The following is a 15,491-nucleotide window of genomic DNA, read 5'->3' on the forward strand; positions in this document are numbered from 1 at the left end:
TTTCATTTTTTAATTGACAATTTGTATTTGAGACTTGTATACGTATTATATATATATATATGGATCTATATATATATCTCGTTTTTTCTACGGTAAAAAACCATAATAGCATAATATTTGTAACACGATATAGAACACATTCTAAAATACGTAGCCGGTCCGTACTATCGAACGTACATACGATTACATATTTATTTTTCTATATGTATCGCTAATCATTTAGTTTGTTTTGTAAAAGACATGAACACCCAGTTTGACGAGTCGTCATTGAAATTTTGAAAACACGTTTATCTTAATGATCGATTGTTAATGTATATATAATAATTATTAGATGTTTACTAGCGAGGTAACAAGTGGTGTACTGCTGTGCAACAGCATGTCGAATAAACAAATCTAAAGACAAAAGCTTTGCATCTCATTCTTATCTGCCAGCCGAGTGTTTTTACTTTTGATTATCTTGACGCAAAAACTGGAGATATTGATTGTTATATTGTGTCGTAATTCGCAATAGCGAAGATATATAGCGGGTGTCCCGGTATTCACTGTACAACGTTTGTCTTCATCGTAAAACGAGTACTGGAACTCCCTGTATGCTACATAAAAGTGTGTTGCGTTCAGCGAATGAGTTGCAGTTATCGATCATTCTGATTCCTAATGCAGCTATTTCGTCCCGATGCATTATTTAACTAGGGTTACCATATTTTAGAAAAGACAAAGTAGCACAGTTCATGAGAAACTAATTTCAATGTCACCATACATTCCTATCTCCTTTTTTGCACTCACAAATTAAACAACTTATTCCTTTCCAAGTACAGACCACTCATTAAATAATCATGAAGCCAATTAAACGTATTAACCGGCAACCCTATATTCAATGGACACGTTATTAGTAAAAACAAGCTACTAATTAGCACCCTTTATTAATCCTTAGACAATACGGTCAATGTAAAGTACCTGATATAAAATGCTCCTAAAAATATTAGCAACGTGCCCTTATTAAGGACAATGGAAGTATAACGGTGACTGTGAATACCTTAATACCTTATCGTTCGTGGTAAGAACGAACGAACGATACATGTTAATGTTAACTGCAATGTTGCACCATGTCGAACGTCGCTGTTCGCAATCGAATCTCAGCGGACTGTCTCGTGCCGCGGCGACAAGCGATATTCGTAAAGTACATGTATGGTTCCTTAAAACGACTAAAGCGATTTGCATTTTCTTTATGCGCGTGAACGCGTTCGCATACGGGCAGTCCGTAACATTGTAAACATAGTACCAAGCGAAACAGTCCACTGGTTTTGTCTTGTTATCCATTATGTTACAATTATGAATACTTTTCTAATGATTCCTAGCCAAATAACTTGTCGAAACATCCATGGCAGTAGGGCTTGTCGTTTTGTTCTTTGAAGGTACCTTTGTTCAATTGTTTCAGACAGAACGCGCAAACAAAGTGTTGCGGATGGAACTTCCGGAACATCGCTGTTATGCAACGACCTGAAACAATAATGTTAATAAGCACTCTGATGCTCGGGCCGGCAAGGATGTCAATCTGCTACCCAGCTAATTTTCTGCTCGCGGATCGTTCATTACAAAAACAGGGAAAAGAGATTGTGGAGATTGATATAACAGATTAACTCGTCATTGCCGGTTAGCGGACTGAAATTGCGTATTCTCCAACACATTTTGTTCTTCAAAAAACAGCCCAAATTGTTGGAGCATAAAAACATTGCTGTGACAGTAGTATCAATAAAGAAACCTGTAATTGGTTTGTGGCATCCCGCGCACAAGGACCCTCTCTTGGCGTGATAGTGTGTCTCACAGTATGGTAGGCCTTCGTGATCAAAGAACGAACCCCCTTGGAACTTTTGTCTGCAATCCTACGAATGCAAAACAAAAATGCGTGGGTGAACCTAGTGCGCAAAAATAAAGGAGTCATTGAACGTGACAATGAAAACGAATAACGAAAGATAAACATTGTTTCGTTCGCGTGATCAATGGCTCCGTAAGGGGATGACCACACCGGTTTGACGCTACGTCACGATCAATACGCACACGGATTGTGTACAGCTTATGCCTTCGCGTAAATTATAAATTTCTCGCGTAAAGCAATCTTTCTCTAACTCCGCCCGCAAAATCCGTGTAGGAGCTATGATAGCATTTCCGAGTAAATCTTGAGCACCCACAACAATAAAATATCTATAAAATAACAGGAGAGGCTTGCGTCCTGCCGTACCTTCCTTTAACCAGAAGTCACGTGGCGGATACGGCAGCCGAACCCGTGCAACTCCTTTGTGTTGTGTGTGTTTTGTTTTTTTTTCTTTTTTTTTGTTGTTCTTTTCAGTTTATTTTTATTTGTCATACAATACTAGAAACTGCTATCATAGCTCCCGCGATCTCGCATATTAATTAACATTGATCGTCTACGACTAGAAAAAAAAATATAGAATCTGAACCTCGTTAACAATGTATAATGTATCTGATCAAATCCCGCTGACAGAAAAATACTATAGAACCTTAACGATGCCCTAACTGTTACGCGCGTTTGTGTATATATATGTGTGCTGTACAGGTTTATCCGTGTGCGTTTGTGTTCGTGTTTGGCGTGTGCAATCAATGAGAAATTTCGAGGCGGAATGGACGATGACGATGCTTCGTCGCTGTGTTCCCTCCGTTGAATCGCCTAAACACCTGTTGAGAAAGTGGGGGTGGGGACAGAGATGCCAGGCTCCGCATTCGTGGAGCCTGACGACATAGCACCATGGGAGCAGGGGGAACAATAGGGCATTTCACATAAGAAACGGAAGCATTCTGCGACAGGGGACTCGCTTATGCTTCCTCCTCCTCCTCTTCCTCCTCGTCGTCAACGCCCACGCACTTCGGGCAAACGGGTTTGCCCTCCATGGCGTAAAACGACTTTCCGGACACCGGTTTCTTGCAATCCTGCAATTTTCACAGGACATGAGTCTGCGGTGCCCACGTGCGTCCTTATCGTTGCGGCTTTCCTATGCAAATCTGGTCTCTTAGAAACATTGCTCCAACTTTCAGCAGGCTACGAATTGATAATACGAGCGGTTCACTTATTTCGATAGCTCCTATAATTCATTGCTGGTGCGACCTTTCCAAAACGACACAGATTACACTGAAAATCCTCAACGGCAAAGACCAATGACGCCCGATTGTGGGATCGTGTGGTTTCCGTATGCCTGTAATCCAGCGTGAAACACTGAGGCTGTAATGAAAAGCAAACATCTAAATCAGTGGTCCTTTAATCAGGGAAACCTACCCTGCAGACAAAGCAGTCAGGATGCCACTGACTGTTCAACGCGGAAATGTAATTCTCCATGATGGCGCGGTTGCAGCCGCCGCACTTAGGCGCGAACATGTCGAAATAGTCTTCCCTACAGTATGGTTTCCCGTCCCGCTCGTGGAATCCTTCCTCCCCAAACTGTTTGCCGCACTGGGCACAGAAGAAATGTTCCGTGTGCCAGGTCTTCTCCAGAGCGGTCACGCATTTCTGAAAATAGTTTTGAGTATACGAGACTGGCTAGCTGGTCGAGGGGACAGCCGCCAAGGCCGCATTTATATTTTTCGGGAATGAGTTTATTTCAGTTAGCTCTGCTGTGTTCTTTGGACACAACAATTGTTCCAGTTGCAATTGTTCCTTTTTTCAGTGAATGCGGCCCTAAGTACCAGGAAGTCTTACGTCCAGAATGGGGCCGTTGCAGTAGGCGCAACGGGGCGAGAAGAGATTATGGTAGTCGGACTCGCAGTACGGCTGGCCTTCCCTCTCGAAGAAGTTCCTCGTGCCCAGCTCTTGATTGCAGTGGGTGCAGGTGAAGTGCTCCGGGTGCCACGTTTTGCCCAGGGCGGTGATCACCTGAAAACAGACTCAGCGTTAACTTTCTGAACGGAACTCGATTTGACACTTGGCGAACGAACCGCCGGACGATCGCTATTTACTTGTCCCACAATCGGCTTCTCGCAGGCGCTGCAGCATCCCTTCTGAGTGGTGTTGACACCTTGACGACTCATGTCTGCCTGAAGGTTTCCTAGCATAGAATCCAACTGGTTCTGTTTGTGTTGAGCAGCCGGCTGCGGGGGATAAGGCTCTCCGTGTTGCTGCTGGTAGTGATGGGTGGTGTGGGTCTCGGTGATGTGGATCCTGGTCTGCGTGCCCTCGGGTGGCAGCGGACTCTGCGAGCTCTTGGTGGCTTTGTTCGGCTTCGCGTACGGGGATTCGGTCACCGTCTGATGCTGATGGGATCCACTATTGATCTGCAAACGAGCAACAGCTTGTGATTACAGCGCGACTGTCCAGGACTGTTTTTAAGATAGCGGAGAAGATAGAAACTCGAGGAGGTTTCGGGGGTTAGTGCAGGGGCGGTCCAAGGGAAAATGTCAAGGTACCAATAAATGAAGTGTCTCGAAGGGGAGTCGCGAGCCGACCGATGTCGATTGGCACAGGCGAGCTTGCGGACTGGCTTTCAAGCTTTGAGAGATTTCGTGGATCAGTATTAACCCCCACCTTCTATATTTTCCCTCTCTTTGCTCCTCTTCTTCGGGGGCCACGGAAAATCGACGGAGGCGAGGAAAAGGCGACACGCCGAAGGAGAGGAGGAGGAGCAGACTATGACGGCCGCGGCTGGTGGTAGATGGTGGTATGGAAGCTATTTTGGTAACCTAGGGAGCCAAGAATGGGCAGGAGTAGTTTTCACGCGGGCTGTTTTCTCATTCTGTAGTGACTTTTAATAGTAAGCAAACACTACAAAAGCTTATTGCACCCGCGTCCAATTAACCGGCACCACGAATCGCGTAATCTCGCCAATAGAAAAATCCAGTTGCACCCGAGGAGGTATATCGGAGAAGGGAGGCCTCTACCCGGGGGTGCCCCCCTCTTCGATTTCGCCGAATCCATGTGTAATATCAAACGCATTTGTTTCAGGGTCCACCATTCATATTCGGCCAGCGAAAATAGAATTCAATGTCGGGACTGTGTGCAATATATTTTTTAAATACAATACATTTTTTCAGGATAGGAACCTAATTACATAGTTACTTCCAAGTTGAGGAACTTTCATCCCTTTCATCCCTCACTTTCACTTTCATCCCTTGAATATTAAAGCGAGGGAATAATATTCCTTCTAGATATGGCATTACGATTATTTCTAGAGATATTGAAAAATAGGTCCTCAATTCTCAATTATGGAGGATGTTACAGAGCCATGGCAGATCAACCAGATTTAAGTTTTGCAAGAATTTACTTCTACACAAAACTTGAATGTACAGCCCCTCGTGAATTAGGTCTGACAATGAGTCTTGGGTGTTTTTCTGCTGTACCTTGAAGTCGGACAAGGAAGCCATGAGATCGTCGAGCTCCTTGGTAGCGTTGCTGGCAGTATGGCCGTTCGTGTATCCTCTTTGTATCTCGGACCGATTCAACGAGCCATGTCTCGAAGGGTAGCCCTCGTAGACAGGTTGAATCTCGGTGGACGTCTCCTGAATGGTAACTTTCACTCTTCCGTCGGAAGGGTAATCTCTGTTGAGAACATAGCGTTTAATCTCGACCCTTAACCATGAAATAAATCAACTTCGTCGAATCGAAACGTTGAAGCCTGACTCTCTCACCCATTAGGCACCGCAGTGCTCAGCTCCTCGAGCAAAGAGTCCACGGTTGGCCTCGAAGCGGACATGCTGCTAGGAGATCGAAGCATCGGACTAGAGTCTCCATTCATTCCGCCGGAGGAGACGCGGTTCTCTGCGATCATCAATGTTCAATTGATCCAAACGCATTTTCTTACGAGCGAGAAACTATATGTGTACAGTGTGAAAAGGCTAAAAGATGTTCGACGGTTATGTTCAGAGGGAACGAGATGATTCGTAGCTACTCGGTGAATCGCAGTTGCTAAACCAGTCGCGAAAATAGGATGCTGACCTCTTTCTTGATAATGCGCGTTGTAATGAGCGTTGCTGAGGTCTTGGAGCAGAGTGTCCAGCTCCGAGAGGTTGTTGTTCAACGAGGGCATCTTTCCTCCGGCGCTGCTTTTCCCGATTGTCTCCTCGATGGCCTCTCGGTTCTGATAGGTCGGCTGCAACGAAATTCATTAACGACGTCTATCAATTTTCGAATGGCTCGATCGACTCGATCATCGTCGGAGGATTCTCAACTTCGTAAAAACCTTAGCAAATAATTATGCAGCTGGTCGTAGACTCTCCCGGGGACAAGAATGGTGCATTCCCTATAAGGAAATTTTCGCCAAAATAAATAACTCCTAAACAACTTCATTTTCGATATAGCGTCCATAATACTTTTTTAAAGAATATATCGCTGCATAGTTATGCAAAATTAAAGATGACTAAATTCGAGAAACAATATAGGGTGCATCGATAAGCACCCCGTCCAATTGAGGCTTGAATTTCCAGTTCGAATTTTCAAAATCGCTTCGGTCTCGCTGTTGAAAAGGTAGAACTACATGGCTTCGGTGAATCTGAGATTTATGGGTTCTGTGTAGTTACACAAAATTAAAAATAGCTAAATTCGAGAAACAATACAGGGTGCATCGATAACCACCCTATCCAATTAAGGCTTGAATTTCCAGTCCGAATTTTCAAAATCGCTTCGGTCTCGCTGTTGAAAAGGTACAACTACGTGGCTTCGGTGAATCTGAGATTTATGGGCTCTGTGTAGTTACACAAAATTAAAAATAGCTAAATTCGAGAAACAATACAGGGTGCATCGATAACCACCCTATCCAATTGAGGCTTGAATTTCCAAAATCGCTTTGGTCTCGCTGTTGAAAAGTGAGAACTACGTAGGGCTTCGGTGAATCTGAGATTTATGGGTTCTGCGTAGTTACACAAAATTAAAAATGACTAATTTCGAGAAACAATACAGGGTGCATCGATAACCACCCTATCCAATTGAGGCTTGAATTTCTAAAATCGCTTTGGTCTCGCTGTTGAAAAGTGAGAACTACGTAGGGCTTCGGTGAATCTGAGATTTATGGGTTCTGCGTAGTTATACAAAATTAAAAATGACTAATTTCGAGAAACAATACAGGGTGCATCGATAACCACCCTATCCAATTGAGGCTTGAATTTCCAGTTCGAATTTTCAAAATCGCTTCGGTCTCGCTGTTGAAAAGGTAGAACTACGTGGCTTCGGTGAATCTGAGATTTATGGGTTCCGCGAATGTAATGGATGTTTATTTTTTGATCGGAGCAAACTCGAAGAGTCGAACGGCTGGTTGCGAGACTCGATATATTCGAGGAAGCGCGCTGGTCCGGGAGATTGTAACCAGGCGTCCGCAGGACTCTGTGCTACCGCGACATGTTCCTATGGTTATTTTTGGAACGACAACTCATCGAGCAACCTAGTTTCCATCGGGATGTATCGTTCAGCCTTCCGATCGCGAAAAAGAAGCGATTTTAACGACATTATTGGCGGCCTTGAGATCCTCCATGGCCTGGAAAGGCTTCTACTGCCTAGAGCTTGGGGGATTCTAGCTTAGAGAGGCTGCTTCCTCCTCCTTTTGTTCTGCGTCTCGGGGCCTGGGACGCGGCGAGGTCGCCTCGAAAGCAATGTCCTTCGTCGGTTTCCACACGGGTTAGACCGCGGCTCCAACGCCGAGGTTTTGCAACAAACGTGAAAATCCGTCGGCTACCGTTTCTATTAAAAGTGCATGACGCCCTGTCCTCCGCGCGCTCGTTCTCCCAATTGATAATGTATTTACAAAACGGCGTGCACGGCATCCAGTGACATCATGCTTTGAAATAATATGCTTCTACGGAACTTGGCAAGCACTGGACAGCTTTTCTTTTCCATCGAGCCAACGACGACAAAAGAGTTTTCTTCCCGTCGTCCCCCCTCGCCTCCGATTACGAACGAACGTGGACGACGGACAGCATACGGTCCGTAGGACAAAAGTCAAAAATTCGAAGTGTGGGATCTAAAAAGTTTTGTGTCCCGAAATATTAACACTTTAATGGCCGCTCACACAACACGTGTGCGATGCTTTAATAATTATGTAGGTGATTGTTTTAATAATGATCGCACGAAGGAAAAATATTAAATTTGTTGTATTAAATGTATTGTTATTGTTTTTTCTTTTTGTTCTGCGCGTATGTTCGCGGAGTGTTGAATTATTTCATGAATTACATAAAGATTTTTTAAAATTAATTCTTCAAAAATATCGTCGCCCCCCCTGGCGACGTTCGACTGCGTAGACGTGCGGCCATTAAAGTGTTAACGACGAAATTGTAGTTTCTGAAACCAGAGACCCTTTTTTTAGAGCACACCAATTTGTTGTTGAAATTTAACCTTGACGTTCGATATCGGAAATCAATGCATTTCTTCAATCTGGTTTTTATACATTGAATTCGGTAGTATAAAACTTTCAAAACCAGTGAATAATTTTAAGCGGATAACAAAATGTAGTTTTCCGATAAATGCTCGTGATTTTCTGTACACTACATCTGGAAACTAATTGGTTTTATCTGTACGAATTCGAATCGTTCGAATTCGTTCGTAGTTACACGACAACAAGTAGGAATAAAAAGTTGATGAGAAATTTTTATTTTATAAATAAATAAATATTATTTAACTTCTTTTTAATAAAACTTCTACATATACATATATATTCTATATATATTTATATATATAGTTTGTATAATATTAATACATTTGTATTATATTATATTAATTTTAAATATAATTATATTAATTATAATAATTATATTGTATTAATTGTAATACGTTTGTATTATATTAATATATATATATATATATTTATATTTACAATTAATATAATATAATACAAATGTATTAATATTATACAAACTATATTGTATATATATGTATATATTATATTGCATTTTCGCTAAGGAAAAAGTTATTTCAAATCACCTCAGGAACCCCTCATTTTCCGGAAGTAACGTAATTTTAGGATACCCTGTATAACGTAAAAAGTTTAGGAAAAAATGTATAGTAAAAGCAAGCCAAAAGCTAAAACTAGATCGTTTCACGTTACCAATCGATCGACATGCAAGATTCTAATTTTATTTTACAACCATTCTGATTGTATCTATTTCAGGGTATTTTGTAATGAAAATCGAGCAGTGACTTGATAAAGGCGATCTTGTCGCTTTAATACCGCTGGTTCTAGTATTAATACTAAACCTACTGTGCTCTAAAAGTGGCTAACACGCGTTGCTTCATAAGAACGACAACACTGAATTTATCTAGACTCTTCATCATTATTATTATAATCTGGGCTTGTATCAAGGAATTCAATCGATCGCTTCATAAGAAGGAATTCACAATTTCAACAATTTGAAAATAAAAAGCGTTGGTGCGGCCATTTTGATCGACACGTAGGTTCAGCGGCAAGGATGCATCACTAAAACTAGCCAAAATAGCTGGTTTCCGATCTTTTCCTTTACGATTCACTGATGCCATCAAAATGTTTTTGTCAGAAATTTTTGCACGAACTTCTTCACCCAAGCATGCATCATAATAAAAATCGTAGAAAGTTTAAATAAATCCAATCTTCTCATTGTTATAAAACAATATGAACATTAGTCGCGTTTAGGGCGCGATAGTTCTTCTAGTGGTAAGCAAATTTCCTGTCTGTGTTTGTCAGAAATTTTTGCACGAACTTCTTCACTCAAGCATGTATTACAATAAAATCGTAGGAAGTTTAAATAAATCCAATCTTCTTATTGTTATAAAACAATATGAACATTAGTCGCGTTTAGGGCGCGATAGTTCTTCTAGTGGTAAGCAAATTTCCTGTCTGTGTTTGTCAGAAATTTTTGCACGAACTTCTTCACTCAAGCATGTATTACAATAAAAATCGTAGGAAGTTTAAATAAATCCAATCTTGTCATTGTTATAAAACAATATGAACATTAGTCGCGTTTAGGACGCGATAGTTCTTCTAGTGGTAAGCAAATTTCCTATCTGTGTTTGTCAGAAATTTTTGCACGAACTTCTTCACTCAAGCATGTATTACAATAAAAATCGTAGGAAGTTTAAATAAATCCAATCTTCTCATTGTTATAAAACAATATGAACATTAGTCGCGCTTAGGACGCGATAGTTCTTCTAATAAATAGACGCGATAGTTCAAAGCAAATTTCCCGTCTGAAAAGTTCCTGGAAGCTCGAGCTTCCGCAGTTCGTTAATTAAATCTGTCCACCGACTATCGAGGGGTTCGAGGCATGAGCTTCTTCAACCGAGTTTCCGGCGAAAGAAAGGCCTCAGAGCCGCTCTATCCCGCTAACGCTCGGTTCTAGTGGCCGCGACGTGCGCATGCATGGCCGATGAATCGATGCATTGTGCACAGTTTATGCAACGTCTTCGAAATCGCGCGGTAACACGGCTCGAGCTTGCACCGCGACCGTTTCGCGATGTGCTAAATTCGAATCGAAGGGAAAGCGGACGATCCCGACCCGACCTTCGATGTTCGCTCGCGCGCGAGTTCTTTCCGAGGTTCCCGGACGTCGAAGCCGTCGATCAGGTCGCGACAAGATCGAGACGATCGCGACGTAAACGTTGGCGAGACGTCCAAGATCGACGTGGCCCGATCGTCGCACGTCCGATGATTTACGCCAAGAATACTCGACGGACCGTAAAAACCATTATCCTGGCCGGCGAGCAGCGGCGGACTCGCATAAATCGCCGGCGTCGACGCGGCTCGTTATTGCCGCGATAATTCTCGCCGGAAGTCTCTCATTTCCGCGGGCTCCGCCGAGATTCGCCTCTTGGCTCTCTTTCCGATTTTTCGGCGATTCGTTCTCGCGTTTTTTCTTGCTCGTCTCACGACTTTTGGCAGAACCGAACGTGACCGCGTGGGCGCGATAAAAGTTATTTATAGGTCGAAGCTCCAGGCATCTTCGAAAAGACATTCGACGTGGGATAAGTAGACCCCGACGACACTGTTTACAGAAATCTCGATCGCCGTAGATTCGGGGGTGGTCGGTAATTTCATGCGGACAGTGGCTCGAAAAATTTCCCGGTGCAGTTTCCCAACCACTGCACCAGCGGTCTTGACAGCGGTAATTTATGATGAACAATCTATTTTTAGACCTTCACATTTCTAGACAATTTTTTCTCTCTCTCTCAAACAGGGAACCTTTGAAATCCCGGAATTCAAAATATTCGATCTTTCGAATAACTTTCCGCGTGGATATAGGAATTTAAGTGGAAAGCCGTGAAATTGGAATTGCAATTGAATAGCTCAATTGTTACTTGCGCAATGATGAGATGCATTTATGCTATATTTTCATGTGCTTATTTAATGGTGACACGATAATGTGTCTTGATCAATGTACGAAGAATATGAAGTTAATTACAGAGTAAACTTTAAGAAGAGTTTAAAAGAAAATGCTTAACAATGCCAGCTTTCAGATTTGTTTTTTTTAAGAGCTAAGACCACCAACATGTACACCTGTAAATTTTAGCTGCTGTTTTTACCTGCTGCTTTTAGTTCTACGCGTATTTTAACAAGCAAACTCTCTCTCTCTCTTTCGCAATACTGGAGCGTTCTGTGACCGGCCCAATGCGACCGCGGCCGGACTGAAGCTTTCAATGATTTTTCACACATTTCCGACGATCTGGTAGCAAAATGTTTCGAACAAGAGTTCGTCGGTATTCATCTGTCGACAAATGTTACTATATCAAATTTTAGAAACAAAATTTTTGTTACTAATAATTGAAGTCATCTCGATCTTTTTAATATTAATATATATTTTTGACTTAATAATATTATAGCTGGTACCGAGACGAATTCAATGACCTTACTATACTATAAGCTCAAACCTTAAAAACAACGCTAAAATAATTTAAGCCGCAGAAAACGAATTCTCAGACCATCGTGCACTATTTTGTGCGAAAATATTTTCGACGAGAACGAGCGATGGACTGCGAAAATAGAAGGTTCGAGCTTCAGAATCAGTCCAGATTTATTGTTGCACAGACCTTTATACGAAATTGTCACAGAATTTTTCGTGCCACCGTTAATGATCTTAAAATACACAGGCTTTCGAAAGTATTGCCTCAACAAGAATTGCTGTGGGAAAATATTGAGCGAGGCAAGTACTGTCGCGATCTATAAAAAGCGTAAGCGTTCCAAATAGTATGATGAACACTAATTTTTTTAAAATATACTTTCGTCTTCGTTAAACATGTTGCTCCTGATTCCGATAGACTTCTGTCTCTTAGGAATTTTTTTTAATGAAAACAGATGGCCCATTTTCGATAGATTGTCTTTCATTGTTTAAACTATACTATTGCGAAGCTATAGTAATGTTCTTCGCGAAGAAAACGAAGAAGTCAGACAACGAAATTATATACAAAATTATTAGTACAAATTAACGCTATATGATTTATTTTCAAAATAAAAACAATAATTTTAAAATTTTTTATTCGATTAAACACTCAACCTTCAATTTCAACATAATCTATCAATTTTATCAAATTAAATCAATTTTTGTATTCAAAATTTCCTCATTTTTTATGTTATTTATAGTGTTCATTTATTTGAAATAAACTTATTAGCACAGTATAATTTACTTATAATACTATATAATTATATAATATAGTAATATATAATATAATTATATATATATTATAATACTGTATAATTTATATATATTTTATAAATAAAAACAATAATTAAAAATTCTTTTGTAACTAAATTAATCAAATCAACCTTCAATTTTAATCTAGATTCTATCTAAAATTGATATACTTATAAAAAATATAAATATAGTATATTTACTACTACTTAGTATACTATACTACTTTAGTTACAAAAGAGTTTTTAATTATTATTTTTATTTATAAAATAAATTATACAGTATTATTTGTACTAATTAGTTTATATTAGTAGTTTATATTATAATATATATATATATATATATATATATATATATATATATATATATATACGAAGAAGATGAACGAAGAAATACACACGATCACTGTGAAGCCTTTGATCTCAGAGGACGGTTCGCGGTGACCGCTGCTGCGCGAAACTGGATCATCCGAAATAAAAAGAGAGTCGTGGATTTCTACATCATATATATTAGCCGCTCTAAAATCCACGCAGACCTTCGAGAAATAAATTCGCGACGAGAGAAAAAATTAAAATCGTGATTAGATGCACAAAATTTCCACGTATCAAAGATCCACAGTGTGGCAAGAACAAAGATTGTTATAGCGGTGGAAGGTATTAAAACGTGACCTCGATGAACACCATCGACCCGTCTCGCTAGGGGTTAAACCACCCGGTTGAATGATTCACGAAGAAAAACGAGCAGGCGTAGCGCGACGATGATCGATGCAATGACCCCGGCCGTTGTGCCGGATTGGTCTAACCGAATTAGGACTAATTAATCGTGATCCGACGGAGCGTATTGGTCGCCGATCGACGAGAGCATTCGGTACTCTCTACCAGGAAATTGCATTCTTTTCTCTCCGCTAAACGAGCGACGCTCTTCTCTCGTTATTTCTTGCTCCAAACAATTTTGATTTCCCACAAAAATCTGCAGTCTGATTACTTAATTAAGATTAAAATTCCTTACGTAAAGACTAGACTTGAAATATAATTATACAATAGACTGTGGATTTTATGCATTAGTGGCAAAATTAAGTAGCTGCAATTTAAAATAGTAGAATAAATTAAAAAAAAAATCATTACTAATCTATTAAAATTATTAAAGAAAGAAGGAGTTTAATAATTAGTTTATTATTATTATTAAAATATTATTATCATTATTATTATATATTATAATAATTAGTTTCTACTTCCTGCAATTAAAGGAGACAATTTTGATTTCGCATGAAAATCCGCGCTCCACTTATTAACACTTTGCACTCGAGTGGCGACCCCGAGGCACCACTAATATTTGTTGTATCACCTTTTAGGATAATTTTGATATTAACAAAGTTCACGTTTGAAAAATTAAGTTAAGAGTGTAACTGTCGCGCGAGTCCCAAGAGTCAATTTTCAATATATGCATAAAATGCGTTTTCTTATATAAACAGAAATACTGTTAGAAAAATGATTTTATATTTTCAGTTGAAACAGCTTGGCGTGCAAAGGGTTAATATTTACCAGAGCGTTGCTATTATTTTCTTTCGCCCCAGTCCTCTGAAATAAATCACCGAAAAAAAAACCGGAAAAACTTTTCCAACAATTTTTCCCAAGAAAAGCTCTACCGAGGACGCATACTCTTCCGTACACTCTAAAATTAATTTCGCGTCAATTTGGTTGGACGAACACGTTCGAACATGTCGCGTTAGAGTGGTTCTTGCGCAACCAGGGCCCGCTCCGATGGAGCCGTGGCATTGGCCAAGGAGAATCGAAGCAATTAACATTCGGATGAAGTTGTATTTTACAGTAAGTATCGGGTTTTGGCAATTCGCAACTGTGCAGTTGGCTCGGGGACACGCAGTTCCACGCGAACTGGGAAATTTTCTGGCCGAGCCGAGCACGTCGAAAACCTGAATAATAGATGCACACGCGGACGCAGAGAGTCGATACCACGACGGGGAACGTAACAGGTGTTCCAAGGAGGTGAGATCGATAATGCAATAGGCGAGAGAGCCGAGACCCGGCATCCGCTTCCTCCACGAAACATTTTACGCGCGTATTTTTATTCCCCGCGTGCGCCCGTCTTTTTCTCCGTTTTTTTTCCCCCCCGTTTTCCGCGAGTCGATTCGCGTTTTGTTCTCTCGCCGCTGTTTCTCAATTTGGGAACAACTAAAAAGATATTATTAACGCGGCCGAGTCCTTCCGAGACGAGCCAAATTCTCGCTTGCTTATGCTAGACTGTTTATCGTTGCGAAAATATTTTTGGTAATCGGTCAATTCCGTTCGGGACCATTGAAGAATTCGCGGTAACGAGCCGCGATAAGGCACGCGGTTAAACCGTGAAAAACAGGAGCGATTCAAACTGTTGCACAGTTGGCGATGCTTGGATACTTTTAGATCTTCGCTCATTCGGCCTTTAACGCTAATACTACCATCGAAAGTAACCGAAACGGTTTAATCTGCAACAATTACGAGACTGGCTTTACTTAGATTTCCTGCGGTCCCTTATATTAAATTTGCGGTACACGCCATTTTTACGCGCTTCAAATTGTTTAATTTAGTTAAAAGTCTAAATAAACGTATGTTTGATATTTTTATGAAACGCTAGAAAAAAGCTAGAATTGAAGAAACGATTTTCTTTAATTCTAGAAAGTAACTTTGTTATTTTTGGAGGTATCGAAAAAATTTATTAACAAAAGTTTTTCAGTTCAGGGAGATGTATAACACGAACGTAATAATTTTCCCGCAGCCGGAGAATTTTCGGAGATTTCAAGGTCATCTTCACTTGTTTATTTATAATTATATTTTTTTTTAAACATTAGTTGATGCAGCTCGAGATTTGCTATAAAAGGGTATTGACGCAATTATGTCGAAAAATTAGTTTAGCAGATA

The 15,491-nt window shown here is 40.5% G+C and overlaps 1 protein-coding gene across 6 annotated transcripts in view; it reads right to left on the minus strand.

Moving 5' to 3' along the window:
- Positions 1-15,491, minus strand: part of Pax (paxillin) — a 27,334-nt gene continuing 11,843 nt past the window's right edge. For 5 of the 6 annotated variants that reach the window (XM_033465362.2, XM_033465358.2, XM_033465363.2 and 2 more), the window contains exons 3-10: positions 5,936-6,089; positions 5,629-5,758; positions 5,341-5,539; positions 3,964-4,278; positions 3,707-3,880; positions 3,287-3,517; positions 1,760-1,880; positions 1-1,497 (exon numbers count right to left, since the gene is read on the minus strand). In XM_033465362.2, coding sequence (XP_033321253.1) covers positions 1,352-1,497; positions 1,760-1,880; positions 3,287-3,517; positions 3,707-3,880; positions 3,964-4,278; positions 5,341-5,539; positions 5,629-5,758; positions 5,936-6,089 — 1,470 coding nt within the window. In that variant the 3' untranslated portion in view covers positions 1-1,351. Of the gene's footprint in view, positions 1,498-1,759; positions 1,881-2,291; positions 2,944-3,286; positions 3,518-3,706; positions 3,881-3,963; positions 4,279-5,340; positions 5,540-5,628; positions 5,759-5,935; positions 6,090-15,491 lie in introns of those variants that run through there. The other variant, XM_033465364.2, reaches the window with a different exon arrangement.

Source organism: Megalopta genalis, chromosome 8 (genome assembly GCF_051020955.1).
Source record: "Megalopta genalis isolate 19385.01 chromosome 8, iyMegGena1_principal, whole genome shotgun sequence".
Taxonomy (NCBI): domain Eukaryota; kingdom Metazoa; phylum Arthropoda; class Insecta; order Hymenoptera; family Halictidae; genus Megalopta; species Megalopta genalis.